General features: G+C 48.2%; 1 protein-coding gene across 11 annotated transcripts in view; it reads right to left on the reverse strand.

Moving 5' to 3' along the window:
• Positions 1–17,814, reverse strand: part of map4k2 (mitogen-activated protein kinase kinase kinase kinase 2) — a 64,991-nt gene that overhangs the window by 37,455 nt on the left and 9,722 nt on the right. For 9 of the 11 annotated variants that reach the window (XR_011034523.1, XR_011034521.1, XR_011034522.1 and 6 more), the window contains 4 exons: positions 3,099–3,156; positions 1,999–2,089; positions 1,733–1,797; positions 1,048–1,103 (listed from right to left, as the gene is read on the reverse strand). Coding sequence is in view for 3 of the 11 variants with exons in the window: in XM_068308659.1 (XP_068164760.1) it covers positions 1,048–1,103; positions 1,733–1,797; positions 1,999–2,089; positions 3,099–3,156 (270 nt within the window). In the remaining 8 variants the exon portion in view is untranslated. The remainder of the gene's footprint in view (positions 1–1,047; positions 1,104–1,732; positions 1,798–1,998; positions 2,090–3,098; positions 3,157–17,814) is intronic. The other 2 variants (XR_011034527.1, XR_011034528.1) reach the window with 1 other exon arrangement.

Genomic DNA, 17,814 nt, shown 5'->3' on the forward strand with positions numbered 1-17,814 from the left:
CAGAGCCCTTCATGACCTATTTCTCTCTCAGGCGCTTGCCGTTGTGATCTCGTTTGAAATGGTTGTACTGCTGGAGTTTCTACTACACAGAGCCACGTGTTGTGTCACCTCTTGTCATCGGTTGAGGCAGGAAGTAATGCCAGTGCAATTGGGACATTTGAGTCACTACGACATGAGATTGACTGCACACGTTAGTCTAGATCACAGTTTTATTACAATTAACTGCACTGCCCTATTAATACGTTTTTCATGTTTGCAATTGATTAAGCAACAGAAAAGATGTAAGTAAAACCCTCTTATTACCTGAATCAAGAGCAAAAGATTTGGTGAATTGTTTTGAGTTTTAGAAGGTTATGTTGACAAAAGTTTGTTCTAAATATTTATATAAAGAGGAAAAATATGAAATCCATCCATCCACGGATGGATCGATCCACACATCCATCCATCCATCCATCCATCCATGCATCCATCCATCCATCCATTTTCTTGAAGACGACACAACCATAATTATCTCATCTTCAGCAGCTCTCCTGCCTCATTGGTCATGGGTTACGCTGGAGTCTATTCCAGCATGCTGCTGGCAAGAGACAGGGTACACCCCGAATGCGTCGCCAGTACATCGTGGGGCACAAAAGATGAAATGATGAATTAAATACGACTCAAAAGAAAAGATGTTTAGGGAAAGTAGAAGCCTGAGACACACTGGTGACACAATCCATTCTAATTTCTTTCTTTGTTTTATGTTCTTGTTCCACTGAACAGGGACTACAGATGCAAATTAGCTAGAGGCTAACGCTGTTGTAAAGCATCTTTTTACTTTGTTGAATGAATGAATTAATATCTTTTTAAATTATCCTCAACATAAATTCAGTATACAAAATAAAAACTGATGTAGATCGAAAAGGATTCACTGCCTCCACCTCTCTAGTGAAAATCTTGCTATTCTATTCTAAGACTCTAAGGGAACACTTTCAACTCCATTTTCCTGTGGGATTCTCAATTCCATAGCGTAGGCCAACAGGAAGCTTTTCAGTCAAACATCGTTACCTGAAGGGTTTCTCTGCACACATAGGCAATCTGCTTCTCCTGCAATGGGCCCATCACTGTAAGGAACAGCACCATAAATTTTAATTTTATTTTTTTTTATTTTATATACTGGTTTGATCCCCGAAGGGAAATTAAGAATGCACACTCTAGCTACTGATTCAAACGCATGCATACATATATATTTGTGAGTACAGGCCCCTGTATCACACACACACACAAGGGGGCCTGTAGGCATGCAGGGGAGGTAGAGTGGCAGGCAGCTCCTTCTAGGTGCACCTCAAATGAGCAATTTGTAAAGGGGACGGCACCTTGCTCAAGGGTGCCTCGGCAGTGCTCCGGAGGTGAGCTGACACCTCCCACTGTCAGCTCACCTCCGGGTATTTTTTGGGGGGGAGGCGGGAGCGGGAATCGAACCGCCGATCTTAAATCATAGGACGACCCGCTCCACCACCCGCTTTACCACTGAGCCACCGCCGCTCATAACTAAGAGAAGGAGAGGAAGAGAGAACCTAGCATGTTTCAAAATAAAGACTTAGAATTAGTCTGCCAGAGTTAATCTGGTCAACTTCCCTGAGTTAGATGAGAGGATAAATTTCATGTTTAGATATGAGTCTATGGGGTCATTTAATAATTGGAATTAGTGTAAGCAATGTTAGCATAGCACTTCAGTTCCTTGTATTTATACCAAGATACATGTCCTGAAGTGACCCTCCACCGCAGTACTCCATACAGATCCACAGCTTGGTGTTCCTGCAGGGACACACACAACTTTTATATCAGCATTTTTAAAAAACAGTAATAAAAGACAACAATGTAGGGATTGTAAAGATCATGTTCAAGCACTCTGTAAATGTAACTCAAAGCTAGTGAGTATCAGAGAGGAATCCAGAAACAGTGGGAGACAAGTCAGATTCCATTTCCCACTCCCATATCTGTGAAGCAGACAAGCACCTGTGGTAGCTGCCAAAGTAGGCCACAATGTTTTTGTGCTTGCATTCCTTCATCATCGTAATCTCCTGCTGTATGGATGTGATGTCATCACCTGAACAGACATTAAATAAAGAAAGCACAAACAAACCCATCTGTCACTGATTCAAATGGAGCAGGAAATGCAGTTGTTAATGGATGTGGTCAGGAGAGATAGTCAATTTGAAGTTAAAAAAAAATACTGTATGAGAGTAAAAGAATAATGCTCAAGTTTTTTAATTGTGAAAACACAGAAAACGAAATTAACTTATGTGAATGTTGTGATTTCCCTCCACTGAAGGATGGTGAAATAAAAATGTACTCAAACTCATATTCATTGGTAGTTGGAGAAGTGTATAGCATAACATAATAACATAACATTTTTGAGTTAACACTGCAGAGGTGATTTTATCTTTATAAGGGTGTAAACAACATCCTGTATTATTAATTTCGATTGGGGTATTTTGGAAGATTTAGACATTTTAATATTTCAGCAAATGTTTCCGTTGTTGAGAAGAATGCTGCAACAGTTTTTCTGTGAAACCATAAATTATTGCGAGACTTTGCATCAGCAGTAGAGCACATCTGTTGTACTGATCCTTTCATGTTTTAAATACAGTGACACATAGGTTAGAACAAAGACAATAAAAACTAACCTTGTCCTTTGCTAAAATGTCTTATCACAACAATCTTTTCCTGTTTTGGAATAATAAAGTCTTACTGCCCAGAAATTTAAAATGTTCAAAGATTCAATAAAAAGAAAAAAAAAATAAAAGGCGAAAGCTTTTTTGCCCTTTTATATAATTTTATGTTGAGTCCCTCTGTGGTGCACTGGCATCGCACCCAGAGTGTTCCCCGTCTCATGCCCATAAGTCAACTGGGATAGGCTTAAGTAACCCCTGTGACCCATGACAGTGGAAGAATATGAAGATGCATGAATGAATGAATGAATGAATGAATGGATGGATGGATGGATGCATGAATGACTGACTGACTGACTGACTGACTGACTGACTGACTGACTGACTGACTGAATGAATGAATGAATGAATGAATGAATGAATGAATTTAGTCTGGACCGTTACCATTGTCTAGCTTGACAATCTTGATAGCTGCCAGTTCAGATGTCTTGATGTTACGAGCCTGAAAGAGATAGAAAAAATATAGATACTGATTAAAGTAATTTGTCAGTGTTGAACCTTTTATACACATGTCTAGAACTTAGTAACACATGTGCATCCATCCATCCATTCACCCATCCATCCAAAAAATTAAGCCGCAAGACGACACAAGCTAGTGTCCTATTGTGCCGGTCCCAAGCCCGGATAAATACAGAGAGTTGCATCAGGAAGGGCATCCGGCATAAATCTTTTGCTGAATCAAACATGCGAATCAAACCTATGACTTCCATACCGGATCGGTCGAGGCCCAGGTTAACAACGAATGCCATCAGTGCTGTTGACCTACAGGGTGCTGGTGGAAATTGGATTACTGTTGGTCGAAGAAGGAGATGAGGAAAGTGTGTTCGTAGGAAGAGAGAGAAGAGGAATGCCAAGAGTATAGGACTGAGAGCAGGGACGTTGAATGTTGGAACTATGACAGGAAATGGTAGGGAATTGGTTGACATGATGCAGAGGAGGAAGGTAGATATACTGTGTACCCAGGAGAACAGGTGGAAAGGTAGCAAGGCTAGAAATTTAGGAGCACGGTTCAAGTTGTTCTATCATGGTGTAGATAGGAAGAGAAATGGGGTAGGAGTTATCTTGAAGGAGGAGTTTATTAGGAATGTCCTGGAGGTAAAAAGAGTGTCAGAGAGAGTGATGAGCCTGAAGGTAGAAATCGGAGGTGTGATGTTCAATGTTGTTTGTGGGTATGCTTCACAGATAGGATGTGAGAAGGAGAAATTCTGGTTGGAGTTTGATGAAGTAATGCAGAGCATACCGAAAAGTGAGAGAGTTGTCATTGGAGCAGACTTCAATGGACATGTTGGTGCAGGAAACAGAGGTGATGAGGAGGTGATGGGCAGGTTTGGTATCCAGGAGAGGAAGGAAGGAGGACAGATGGTAGTTGACTTTGCAAAAAGGATGGAAATAGTGAATACTTTCTTCCAGAAGAGGCAGGAACATAGGGTGACCTATAAGAGTGGTGGTAGACCACACAGGTAGACTACATCTTGTGTAGACGGTGTAATCTGAAGGAGATCAGTGACTGCAAAGTAGTGGTAGGCGATAGTGTAGCCAAACAGCATAGGATGGTGGTGTGTAGGATGACTCTGGTGGCGAGGAAGATGAAGAGGACAACGACAGAGCAGAGGACGAAATGGTGGAAGCTGAAAAAGGAAGAGTATTGCATGACTTTTAGGAAGGAGATAAGACAGGCTCTGGGTGGTCAGGAGGGGCTTCCAGATGACTGGACAACTACAGCTAATGTGATCAGGGAGAGAGTACTTGGTGTGTCATCTGGAAGGAAAGTAGATAAGGAGACTTGGTGCTGGAATGAGGAGGTACAGGAGTGTATATAGAGAAAGAGGTTAGCTAAGCGGAAGTGGGACACTGAGAGGACTGATGAGAGTAGACAGGAGTACAGGAAGATGCAGTGTAAGGTGAAGGTAAAGGTAGCAAAGGCCATACAAGGGGCTTATGATGACTTGTATGCTAGGTTGGACGGTAAGGAGGGAGAGACTGATCTATACAGGTTGGCGAGACAGAGAGACAGAGATGGGAAGAACGTGCAACAGGTTATGGTGATTAAGGATAGGGATGGAAGTCTATTGACAGGTGCCAGTAGTGTGATGGGAAGATGGAAAGAGTACTTTGAAGAGTTGATGAATGTGGAAAATGAGAGAGAACAAAGACTAGAAGAGGTGACTGTTGTGGACCAGGATGTAGCAAAGATTAGTCAGGATGAAGTGAGGAGGGCATTGAAGAGGATGAAGAGTGGAAAGGCAGTCGGTCCTGATGATATACCTGTAGAGGTTTGGAAGTGTCTAGGAGAGGTGGCAGTAGAGTTCCTGACTGGGTTGTTTAACAGGATCTTAGATAGTGAGAAGATGCCTGAGGAATAGAGAAGTGTGCTGGTGCCCATGTTTAAGAACAAGGGAGATGTGCAGAGTTGTGGCAACTACAGAGGAATAAAGGTGATGAGCCATACAATGAAGTTATGGGAAAGAGTAATGGAAGCTAGACTAAGGGCAGAAGTGAACATTTGTGAGCAGCAGTATGGTTTCATGCCAAGAAAGAGTACTACAGATGCAGTATTTGCTTTGAGGATGTTGATAGAGAAGACCAGAGAAGGCCAGAGGGAGCTGCACTGTGTTTTTGTAGATCTGGAGAAAGCTTATGACAGGGTGCCCAGAGAGGAACTGTGGTATTGTATGAGGAAGTTTGGAGTGTCAGAGAAGTATATGTTAGAGCAGCGCAGGACATCTATGAGACAGTAGTGAGGTGTGCTGTAGGTGGTGACAGAGGACTTCAAAGTGGAGGTGGGACTGCATCAGGGATCAGCTCTAAGCCCCTTCTTGTTCGCTATGGTGATGGACAGGCTGACAAAGTCAAACAGGAATCTCCATGGACTATGATGTTTGCAGATGACATTATGATCTGCAGTGAGAGCAGGGAAGAGGTGGAGGAGAAGCTAGAGATGTGGAGGTTTGTCCTAGAAAGGGGAGGAATGAAGGTTAGCCTTAAGACGGAGTACATGTGTGTGAATGAGAGGGACCCAAGGGGAAGAGTGAGGTTACAGGCAGAAGAGATGAAGAAGGTGGAGGATTTTAAGTACTTAGGGTCAACAGTACAGAGCAATGGCGAGTGTGGAAAAGAGATGAAGAAGCGTGTACAGGCAGGATGGAACGGGTGGAGGAAAGCGTCAGGTGTGATGTGTGATAGAAGAGTTTCAGCTAAAACTGAACTGCGCATGCGCGAGCTAGCCGCAGGTTTTTGTCTGCTCTCTTGTATATCTTCTGTTTTTATCGTTTTTCTTTGTCTTATCTACGTCCTCAATTTTATTTATTTAACCACGTTGGATAGTACTGTGTTCATGTACTCCAGAGAGGAGATGCTGTCCATGAAGGTCAGAGGAGAAACTTGGATTCGCGATTTCATCCCCACAGAGATACAGCGGCAGTACAGAGGGAGCTAGGGAGGTAAACAAAAGTGGGCTAGGCTAGCGGCTAGAGCTAACAGCTGCCGGCGGGTCAGACCCTCGTTTCCCTCTGTCATTATGGGGAATGTGAACTCGCTGCCCAACAAGGTGGACGAACTGACAGCGCTGTGCAGGACTGAGCAGCGCTATAGGGAAACCAGCTTGTTGGTGTTCTCAGAGACGTGGCTGACGGACTTCGTTCCCGATGCTAACGTCGGACTGACCGGCTTTTTCTCCATACGAGCGGACCGGGACACAAACACTTCCGGCAAGAAGAAGGGAGGTGGTCTGATCATTTACACCAACAACAGATGGTGTCATCCTGGACATGTGACTGTGAAAACTACGCTGTGCAAACGGAATCTGGAGCTAACAGCTGTTAGCATCAGACCCTACTACCTGGCGCGCGAATTTCACACATCATTGTCCTCGCCGTCTACATCCCTCCACGTGCGGACCCAGAGACTGCACGAGAAACCACCTGTACAATCACCTCTGATCTTCGGACCCGGCACCCAGAGGCGCTTGTTATCATCACGGGCAACTTTAACCACGTCACCCTGGACTCATCCCTCCCCACTATGTCCCAGTGTGTAGACCGCCCCACACGGAAGAACAGAACCATCGATCTGTTCTACACAAATGTCAAGGAGGCATACACCGCCACCCCCCTCCCCCCACTAGGCAGATCAGATCAAAACCTAGTGTACCTTCAGCCCACCTACATCCCGCTGGTGAAACGGCAGCAACAACAAGGCAGGTCAGGAGGTGGTCCCCGGAAGCAGAGGAGACGCTGAGGGACTGCTTCCAGACCACCGATTGGGATGTCATTGTGTGCTCACATGGGGAGGACGTCGACGGGGCGGCTCAGTGTTGAACAGATTATATGAACTTCTGTGTGGACACAGTGGTCCCTGTCAGAACAGCCAAGTGTTACCCAAACAACAAACCCTGGGTAACCAAGGACGTGACGCCTGTTCTGAATAGAAAGAAGCAGGTGTTCAGGAGTGAGAATGAGGATGAGATGGGGGGGGGCCAGCAGGCAGTGAGACTCTTCCTGAGGGAGGCCAAGGACGACTACAAAAGGAAGCTGGAGAACCAGCTTGGGCGCAACCAGGTGTGGGAGGTCTGGAGTGGCATGAGGGCCATCACCGGCTATGGAGAGGGCCGCGGTACAGTGGAGGGGAACGTGGAGCGAGATGATGAACTCAACAGCTTTTTTAATCGGTTCAGCTCCCCCACCACTCCATGCCCCTGTCCCCAGAGTTCTCCCGGCCCAGCTAACTTGACTCCGCATGCCTCCTTCTCCCCCTCTCCGTCTACCGCACCCATCTACCTCGGGCCAAACCCAGACCCTTCCCCCATCTCAACTGTGAGACCCCCCGGCCAAAGGGATCAACGTGCCAAGCCCCCACACACGGCCATCACTGTAGAACAGGTGACGTCTGCGTTGAGAAGGCTTCGCCCAAGGAAGGCAGCCGGACCAGACCAGGTCCCCCCAAGACTCCTCAAGGCCTGTGCTGCCGAACTGGGTGAGCCCCTACAACAGGTCTTCGACCTCACTCTCCGGTTGGGGAGGGTCCCGACACTATGGAAGACATCCTGCATCGTCCCTCTACCCAAGCGGAGATGCCCCACTGAGCTCAGTGACTCAGTCGCTTTCACCTCGCACGTGATGAAGACCCTAGAGCAACTGGTCTTGGAGCTCATGCTTCCCCAGGTGCAGGGTGCGATGGACCCTCTCCAGTTCGCCTACCGGACACAGGTTGGGGCTGATGACGCCGTCCTGTACCTCCTCCACCGGTCCGTCTCCTACTTGGATGTCGGGAGTTGTGCAGTGAGGGTGCTCTTTTTTGACTTCTCGAGCGCCTTCAACATCATCCTGCATGGGAAAATGTCATCCATGGCTGTGGACCCCTATCTCGTGAGCTGGATCACGGGCTATCTAACACACAGACCCCAGTACATCCGTATGGGGGACTGTCTGTCATCAGTGGTGACCACCAGCACAGGGGCCCCGCAGGGAACGGTACTCTCCCCCGTTCTCTTCACCCTCTACACAACGGACTTCCAACACAACTCGGATACGTGCTATATGCAGAAGTTCTCAGATGACACTGCAATCATGGCATGTATCAGGGAGGGTGATGAGAGGGAGTACGGGAGAGTGGTGACGGACTTTGTGGGGTGGTGTCAGCGAAATGAGCTTCAGCTAAACATCTCCAAGACAAAGGAGATGGTGCTGGATTTCCTGCGGGCAACCCCCTCCCCACAGCCTCCCCCGCAGCTGGACAGCAGACTGGACTGGTCACACAACCTGGACTGTGTATACAAGAAAGGTCAGAGCAGGATGTACTTCCTCAGGAGGCTGGCCTCCTTCAACATCAGCTCTGACCTGCTCAGACTGTTTTACCAGTCCATTGTGTCCAGTGTGCTGTTTTACGCCATTGTGTGTTGGGGTGGTGGTGCCAGGAAACGGGACACCGTGCGCCTTTACAGGCTCCTCTGCAGGGCTTGTTCTGTGACCGGTCAGGACCTGGACTCTGTACAGACTGTTCTAGAGAGGAGGACTATGTCCAAGTTTAGAGCGATCCTGGGTAACACCACCCACCCATTGCACACTACCTTCTCCCAGCAGTGGAGCTCCTTCAGTGGTAGACTGCTGTCACCAAGCTCCTCCACTGAGAGACTCAGGACCTCCTTTGTGCCCCCTGCCATCAGGGGGCACAACCACTCTCTCAGAAGGAGGGTGTCTGAAGCCGCAGGGTCATCAAGGCCGGCCGAGAAGGAGTAGACTAGGGGACACACTGGGGATGCACTGTGGGATACTTTGTGGGGGTCCTTAGTGTCGGTTTACAGCTCAGTTTACAGCTCAGTTCATCCATCCTTTTGATCCTACATCGTCTTCATCTCACACTTCTTTCATGTTCCTACACTTCCTTTTGTGTTAGGTTCCCCTGTTTTTTCTGCTGTACAATTATGTCATTATGCTAATTATGAAAGTTATGCGACGTCGGTGTCGGTGCTGGTGCCAATTTCGTCACTGTTATGTGTATTTATTTGCATACCTGTGAGCAGAGATTTTCCCCTGGGATTATTAAAGAGAATTTCCCCTGGGATTTCCCCTGGGATTATTAACGTATCTATCTATCTATCTATCTATCTATCTATCTATCTATCTATCTATCTCTCTCTCTCTCTCTCTCTCTCTCTCTCTCTCTCTCTCTCTCTCTCTCTCTCCTCCCTCCCTCCCTCCCTCCCTCCCTCCCTCCCTCCCTCCCTCCCTCCCTCCCTCCCTCTCTCTATCTATCTATCTAAAATAAAAGGAAAAGTGTACAAAACTGTGGTGAGACAAGCAATATTGTTTTGTCTAGAGACAGTGTCACTGAAGAAAAGACAGGAGACAGAGCTGGAGGTAGCAGAGATGACGATGCTGAGGTTCTCTTTGGGAGTGACCAGTAAAGATAAGATCAGGAATGAGTACATCAGAGGGACAGCACATGTTCGAGGTTTTGGAGATAAAGTCAGAGAAGCCAGACTAAGATGGTTTGGAAATGTCCAGAGGAGAGATAGTTAATATATTGGTAGAAGGATGCTGAGTTTTGAACTGCCAGGCAAGAGGCCTAGAGGAAGACCAAAGAGGAGGTTTATGGATGCAGTGAAAGAGGACATGAAGGTAGTTGGTGTGAGAGAAGAGGATGCAGAAGACAGGGTTAGATGGAGGCAACTGATTCGCTGTGGCGACCCCTGAAGGGAAAAGCCGAAAGGAAAAGAAGAAGATCCGGAATCGGGTGGCGGGGGCAGCAGCATTCAACAAGGAGCCCCAAACTTCCCTTTCCCCGGCTACATCCACCAGCTGTGACTGGGGGATCCCAAGGCATTCCCAGGCCAGTGTTGAGATATAATCCCTCCACCTGGGTCTGCCCCAAGGTCTCCTCCCAGCTGGACGTGCCAGAAACACCTACTTAGGGAGGCGCCCCGGAGGCATCCGCACCAGATGCCCAAACCACCTCAGCTGAATCCTTTCCACTCGAAGGAGCAGTGGCTCTACTCTGAGCCCCTCGCGAACAGCAGTGTTTCTCACCCTATCGTGTTTCCCATGCCTATCCAGGTTTCCCATGCCTATCCAGGTTTATTTATTCATGCCCCCCTATTCCTAAGCCCATTTATGTCTCTGTATTTGTATATTGTTTTTATTTGTACATTACATGTATGCACGATGGCGCCGCAGATGGACGCCTCGGCACGGAGCTCTCTCTTGTTCTACTTTTTTTTGTGTTTTTTGTCGACCTTCGCGTCTTTTTCTGAGTGCTATCCCATCACCTACTCCTCTGAGGAACTGCTGGCCATCAGACAGTTCTTACCCGGTAATTTTATTCCGCAGTTTGCGTCAGATCCGAGCAGTTTTGCGGAGATCTTGATCGGCGGAGCTGCGGCCCTTTATGGGCTGCGGCCACGCAGACGTCGGGGTAAGAGAGCTGGCGCGCTGGTGAGACTCCGCCAGCAGGGATTCAGGACCCCGCTGCCATCAATACATCTGGCTAACCTCCGCTCACTACCCAATAAACTGGACGAGCTGCACCTCCTCTGCGGGAAAAATATGGACTTTGCACGTTCCGCTGCCCTGTGTTTCACTGAAACTTGGCTCAGTGAATCGATCCCTGACGGCGCTCTGCATCTGCCGGACTTCCAACTTCACAGAGCGGACCGCGTCAAGGAGCGGTCGGGGAAAACCAAGGGTGGTGGAATATGTTTCTACATCAACGAAGGTTGGTGTAAGGATGTCACAGTGCTCAGCAGGTTCTGTGGACCGAACATTGAGACATTCTGCATCAACTGCAAGCCCTTTTATTCTCCGCGGGAGTTCTCCTCTTTCGTGTTCGTCGGTGTTTACATTCCACCGCAAGCTAATGTGGATGCTGCACTCTATACATTAGCGGAACAAATCACGGACATTGAAAGGAAACATCCGGACTCATTTTTAATCATCCTGGGGGACTTCAACAGAGCGAAACTAAGCAACGAGCTCCCTAAATACAGGCAGCATGTGACCTGTCCGACGAGGGACAACAACACGCTGGATCACTGCTACACGGTAACTAGGGACGCTTATCGCTCGGTCCCCCGCGCAGCTTTGGGAAACTCCGATCACTGCCTCGTCCACCTCATCCCAGCCTACAGGCAGAGACTGAGAACATCTCGGCCTGTGGTGAAAACGGTGAAGAAATGGACCAACGAGGCAAAGCAGGAACTGCAGGAATGTTTTGACTGCACCGACTGGAGTGTTTTTCAAGCTGCTACGGACAACCTGGATGATTACACGGACACTGTGACAGCCTACATTAGCTTCTGTGAGGACCTGTGTGTGCCAACCAAGACCTTCCGCACATACAGCAACAACAAGCCATGGTTCACAGCCAAGCTGAGACAACTGCGCTTGGCTAAGGAGGAGGCCTACAGATCTGGGGATAGGGCTCTGTACCGGCAGACCAGGAACACACTGACTAAGGAGATCAGAGTAGCTAAGAGGAGTTACTCTGATAAGCTGAGAGGAAACCTTTCAGCCACCAACCCCTCGTCGGTGTGGAGAGGTCTGCAGGACATCACCGGCTACAGACGCCCGTCCCCCCCTGCTGAGGCCAACAAGAACCTGGCTGACGACCTCAACAGATTCTATTGTAGGTTCGAAAAGGCCTTCACACCCACCACCCCCATTCCACTACCTGCAGCCCATATCACACCGCCATTCACACCTCCACTCCCCTCAACAAACACTGTCTGCACCCCACCCCCTTCAAACCCCCTGCCTGCCCCACCTCCAACCCCCCTCCCCTCCACAATCCCATCCCCTTCACACCCCCAGCCCACACCACCCCCAACCCCCCTCAGTGTGACCATCCAGGAGGTGAGTCAGCAGTTCCACAGACAAAAGATCAGGAAGGCGCCAGGCCCTGATGGTGTCTCCCCCTCCTGCCTCAAGGTCTGTGCGGACCAGCTGGCTCCAGTCTTCACACAGATCTTCAACAGATCCCTCCAACTGTGTGAGGTACCCTCCTGCTTCAAGCGCTCCACCATCATCCCAGTCCCCAAGAAACCCTCCACCACAGGACTAAATGACTTCCGGCCTGTCGCTCTGACATCTGTGGTCATGAAGTCCTTTGAACGCCTCGTGTTGAGCCACCTGAAGGACATCACAGGACCCCTGCTGGACCCCCTGCAGTTTGCCTATCGGGCAAACAGGTCAGTGGATGATGCAGTCAACATGGGACTGCATTTCATCCTGGATCATCTCGACCACCCAGGGACATATGCACGGATCCTGTTCGTTGACTTCAGCTCGGCGTTCAACACCATCATCCCTGAGCTGCTATCCTCCAAACTTCACCAGCTCACAGTCCCCTCTGTCATGTGTCAGTGGATCACCAGCTTCCTGACAGACAGGACACAGCAGGTGAGGCTGGGGGCAATCACCTCAGACACTCAGACAGTCAGCACCGGTGCCCCCCAGGGTTGCGTCCTCTCTCCGCTGCTCTTCTCCATCTACACCAACAACTGCACATCCACGCACCCAGCCGTCAAACTCCTGAAGTTTGCAGATGACACAACTGTCATTGGACTCATCCAGGACGGGGATGAGTCTGCATACCGACAGGAGGTGAGACAGCTGGTGGACTGGTGTAGTCGCAACAGCCTGGAGCTGAACACGCTCAAGACTGTGGAGATGACAGTGGACTTTAGGAAGTCACCCTCCCCTCTGCTCCCCCTCACCATTGCAAACAGCCCTGTGGACTCTGTGGAGAGCTTCAAGTTCCTGGGGACTACTGTTTCCAGGGACCTGAAGTGGTCTCTCCACATCAGCTGCATCCTCAAGAAGGCCCAGCAGAGGATGTACTTTCTCAGGCAGCTAAGGAAGCACGGTCTGCCACAGGAGCTGTTGGTCCTGTTCTACACGGCAGTCATTGAATCGGTTCTGTGTTCCTCCATCACAGTCTGGTTCGGTGCTGCCACCCAAAGGGACAGGACACGACTACAAAGGACAATCAGGTCTGCCGAGAAGATCACTGGGACCTCCCTGCCCTCCCTCCAAAAGCTGTACTCCTCAAGAATTAGGAGTCGGGCAGGGAAGATCATCTCAGACCCAACACACCCTGGACACCGTCTAATTAAAAGGCTACCCTCTGGGAGGCGCTACAGAGCCCTCCTCTCAAAAACAACCAGACTTAAAAACAGTTTCTTCCCCAAAGCCATAAGACACTTCAACAATAAATGTTAACTATTTGTCTCCAAATCCCTGCAACATGCACTCAGCACCTGTATATCGTGCCCCCCCCCCACCTACTGCATTTTGCATCCTACATTTTGTATTTAGTATAGTTATTTATAATATTTAAGTATTTAGAATAGTTAAGTTATGAATGAACAGTTTGAGACACCACCTGCCGGAAACAAATTCCTCGTCTGCTTTTTACAAACGATGGCCAATAAAGCTGATTCTGATTCTGATTCTGATTTGGAGGGTTATTTATTATTCTCAGTGTACTCACTGTGCTGTGTGCAGTGTGACAGAGAAAATAATTTCCCTGATGGAACCTCCTGATGGCGGCGCACAGGGTTGCAGCAGCTTCTGGAACTCCCACTGTAATGCCCATTTTTAGCGCTTTTAGGAAAAATCTGAACAGCAGCTTGGAAACAAATGTGAAGCACAGCCCAGCCAAACTGTACTCCATTAGAAACAACTAAACGGCATCAATTCTACCTATGGTGAAATCTACTCTCGGCAGACTGGGGATACTCAGAACATAGGAGCGGCATGGGAGGGCCCGAGGTTAGACCGGCAAGAGGTAGAGATGTGCCCGGAGGCAGAAGAGAGGAAAGAGACCAAAAGACCACTGATCCCCTCACTCTTCTTGGCCAATGTCCGTTCTTTGGACAATAAAATGGACATGCTACGCCTCTGGCTGAGGGTTGGGGAGGAGATGAGGAGCTGCTGTGTGGTCGGCCTGACGGAAACCTGGCTCAACAACAGCATGTCAGACTCTGCTTTCCAGATCGATGAATTACAATGTTCCGAGCAGACCGGGACCATCGATCCGGAAAAACATGTGGGGAAGGACTGTGTGCATACGTGAACAGAGGTTGGTGCACAAATAGTGAGCTGGTTAAAAGCTACTGCTCAGAGGCGATAGAATGCGTGACTGTTAAATGCCGGCCGCACTATCTGCCTAGTGAGTTTACGGTGGTGTTCGTCACCATTGTTTACATCCCACCGGGTGCTAATGCTAACACTAATGGAAACGAAGTGTTACGTGAGCTGCACGACTCCATTAGCCTACTGCAGACCAGGCACCCGGAGGCGTTTTACGAGGTAGCAGGGGAATTTAATCACGCAAAACTAACAGACACACTGCCCAGCTTCTACCAGCACGTCACCATACCCACACATGGGGACAACACTCTGGACTGTGTGTACACCAACCTACATGGTGCATACAGAGCCCTCCCCCGACCACACATTGGCTTCTCAGAAACGGTTAGATCCACGAGGAAGACTGTCACTGTGTAGCCCCAGGACGCAGCTCTGGTGCTCCAGGACTGCTTCCAGCACACAGACTGGCAGATATTCAGGGAGGCAGCCACACAGGGGGGAGAGGTGAACCTGGAGGAATACACCTCCTCAGTCCTCGGGTTCTTCTCCAAGTGTGCGGACGATGTTACTAACACCAGAACAATCACCGTCTACCCAAACCAGAAGCCTTGGCTGAATGTAGAGGTGAGAGCTCTGCTGAAGGCCAGGGATGCTGCGTACAGGGGAGGCAGGGGCTCTAAGGGCAGCGAGGAGGGCTGTGGATAAGGGCATAAAAGAGGCCAAACCCACCTATGCTAAAAAGATCCAGGATCACCTGACCTCAGGGGACCCATGGAGACAACAGCTCTCAGCTGCAACTTCAGCAATGGAAGCTTTGAACATCAACCATTCAGGTTTGATGGCCCCAGCCTCCACAGGGATGCACAAAAAGCTCTTTTGAAGGTGTGAATTGAAGGCCTCGCAGACAGAGTCCTCCTCCAGACGTTCCCAGTTCACCCACACTACTCATTTGGGCTTACCAGGTCTATCCAAAGGTTTTGTCTGCCAACAGCCCCAACTCACCACCAGGTGATGATCAGTTGACAGCAATGCCCCTTTCTTCACCCGAGTGTCCAAAACACACAGTCAAAGGTATGATATGATACGATCACAAGATCAGTCATTGACCCCCGACCCAGGCGGCTCTAGTACCAGGTACACTTATGAGTCCACGTTGCCTTTTAGGACTGAGCCGTGGCAGACCCGGCCACCAGGCACTCGCTGATGGGCCCTCTGTCCAGGCCTAGCTCCAGACGTGGGCGCCGGGCTTCCTCCGGGCAGGGTCACTTGTTTCCCTTTCTAATCTTGCATGAGGTCTTCTGAAGCACTCTTTGTCTGGCCCTTCACCTGAGACCTGTTTGCCTTGGGTGACCCTACCAAGAGTAGAGACTCCCGACAACATAGCTCCCAGGATTCTTAGGGCACACAAACCTCTCCACCACGATAAGGTGATGGTTCCTAGGAGAGGCACATGTGTAGAACTTAGTAAATTAGTAACATGTTAATGTCATCACATGAACCCACGCACACAAAGGGAGAACATGCAAACTCACATAGAAAGAAATTGAACCCAGAACCTTCTTGCTAAGGCAACATGCTCTCAACTGCATCTACCGTGCCACCCTTCATAGTCATAGTCAAAGTCATAGTCATAGTCAACTTTATTGACTATGTCTATAGTCAATAAAGACAGCACAAATGAAATTACAGTCCTCCCAGACAGGACGGAGAGAGAGGAGCTGCTGCATGTGCACACACCGCCATCCTATCCTATCCCAATAGGCAAAAGAACCCAACGGAACCCTCCAGAGTTAGTATAAGTGACAGTGGCGGGGAAAAACTCCCTCATTGAGGAAGAAACTCCGGGCAGGATCCAGACTCTGGAGGGTGGTTATCCGCCTTGACCGGTTGGGTGGGAAAGGAAATATACTGGGGACAGAGACAGGGCAAGGAAAAGAGAGATACAGAGAGAGAGTGGCAGTCAGACCACTGTTATGATATTGATCAACACGGGCTATCCTCACTTGTCAATCTGTTTCTACTATGTTTTTGCTCAGCTTTGGTAACTACCAGGAACTTTAGAGTTCCCGAACCTCACAACATGCAGGACCAACAGACTTAAGAACTCCTTCATCCCCCGAGCCATTAAACTGCTCAACTCCTCTCTGGGGGACATAAAGAAGAAGAGAGTCCACACGAGAGCTGAGGGATGACACACATAATACACCAAAAACACTGCAAACACTATAGACACTTCAACCTACCCATACCTAACTAGGCCTGTTTATTTATGTCTTTTTCAGGGCTTTGAACCGGTTCATGGAACGAAAATGAAAACCGGAAACTTTTGGTATTTTGGCAGGAACAAAAACGAAAACTTTATATTTTTTAATGTTCTGGAACAGAATCGGAACAGAAAATAATTTGAAACCGGTTAATACCGGTTTTTTTCATTCTTGAAAAAATATTTGACCTCATGTTTCACTTCCTGTCATTCACTGGATGAGAGCAGAGAGAAGTAGCCTCTATCAGCAGCAGTTAAGAAAAGGGACAGTCACCCAGTCACAATTTAATCATAACAGGTAAACACTGCAGTATGTCAATCTTAAAAATGTATGATTTAGACATTAACTCATTGGCTGCAGTCATTTTCAGAGATGTGTGTCCCCGTACTGCCAGCGCTTTGTAGTAATATTGAGCTATGGGAGAAGCACAATGAAGATCTGTTGTTCAGCAATAAATGACATGGTGAAAGTTATTCTTGTCTTATTTCATGTAGTGTCTAAGTAGGAGGCATAAGCCTTAACTACAGTGATACAACTGTCATAAAGCAGAGGTGTAGTGCTGTGGTACTGTTTACTGTAGGGTAGGAGCATATCTATAATTATAGTATATAAACTAATTGCTTTAGTTGCCAATTTAAAAGTCCTTAAGTTACCGTATGTTGATCACCATTCGGCTCATTGTATAAAGAGGTGCAGTCTAAATAACGGAGTTTATTTGTGTATTTTCACCGGACATACGGCACACATTATTGCTCAGTGCATTGTTGGTAACGGAAGCAAAAAGGTGACTGTCGTTGAACTGTACACCGACATTATTTTTTAAATATATTTCTATTTCTTTATTTTTGATAAATCTGTGTTAAATGCTAAGTCCTCATCTTCGGTCTGCATTGAATATCTCGGTAGTTTCTCTATCGCTGACCGTCAGGTTTTCCGGGTGGCTGTCCGGTAATGTTTAGCAAAACATCATGTTTAGCAACATGATGTTTAGCAAAACATCAGACAAAAGTCGAAGCACACGTTACTCCAGGATCCACAATCCACCACATATTGTGGGGGTGTAACTCGCTCGGCACTGCCTCCAGTCCTGGTAAACGTGTGTTCACGTCTCTCATCCATCACTCCACGATGTATGCAGCTTAATTTTAAAGGCTCTGTTTACACTGATGTCCAGCGGTTGGAGTTCTTTCGTTAATCCTCCAGGATGATGACAAGCTCCAAATTCAGCCGCTTGACGTGGTTTTTGACAGA

Source organism: Antennarius striatus, chromosome 23, assembly GCF_040054535.1.
Source record: "Antennarius striatus isolate MH-2024 chromosome 23, ASM4005453v1, whole genome shotgun sequence".
Lineage (NCBI taxonomy): Eukaryota > Metazoa > Chordata > Actinopteri > Lophiiformes > Antennariidae > Antennarius > Antennarius striatus.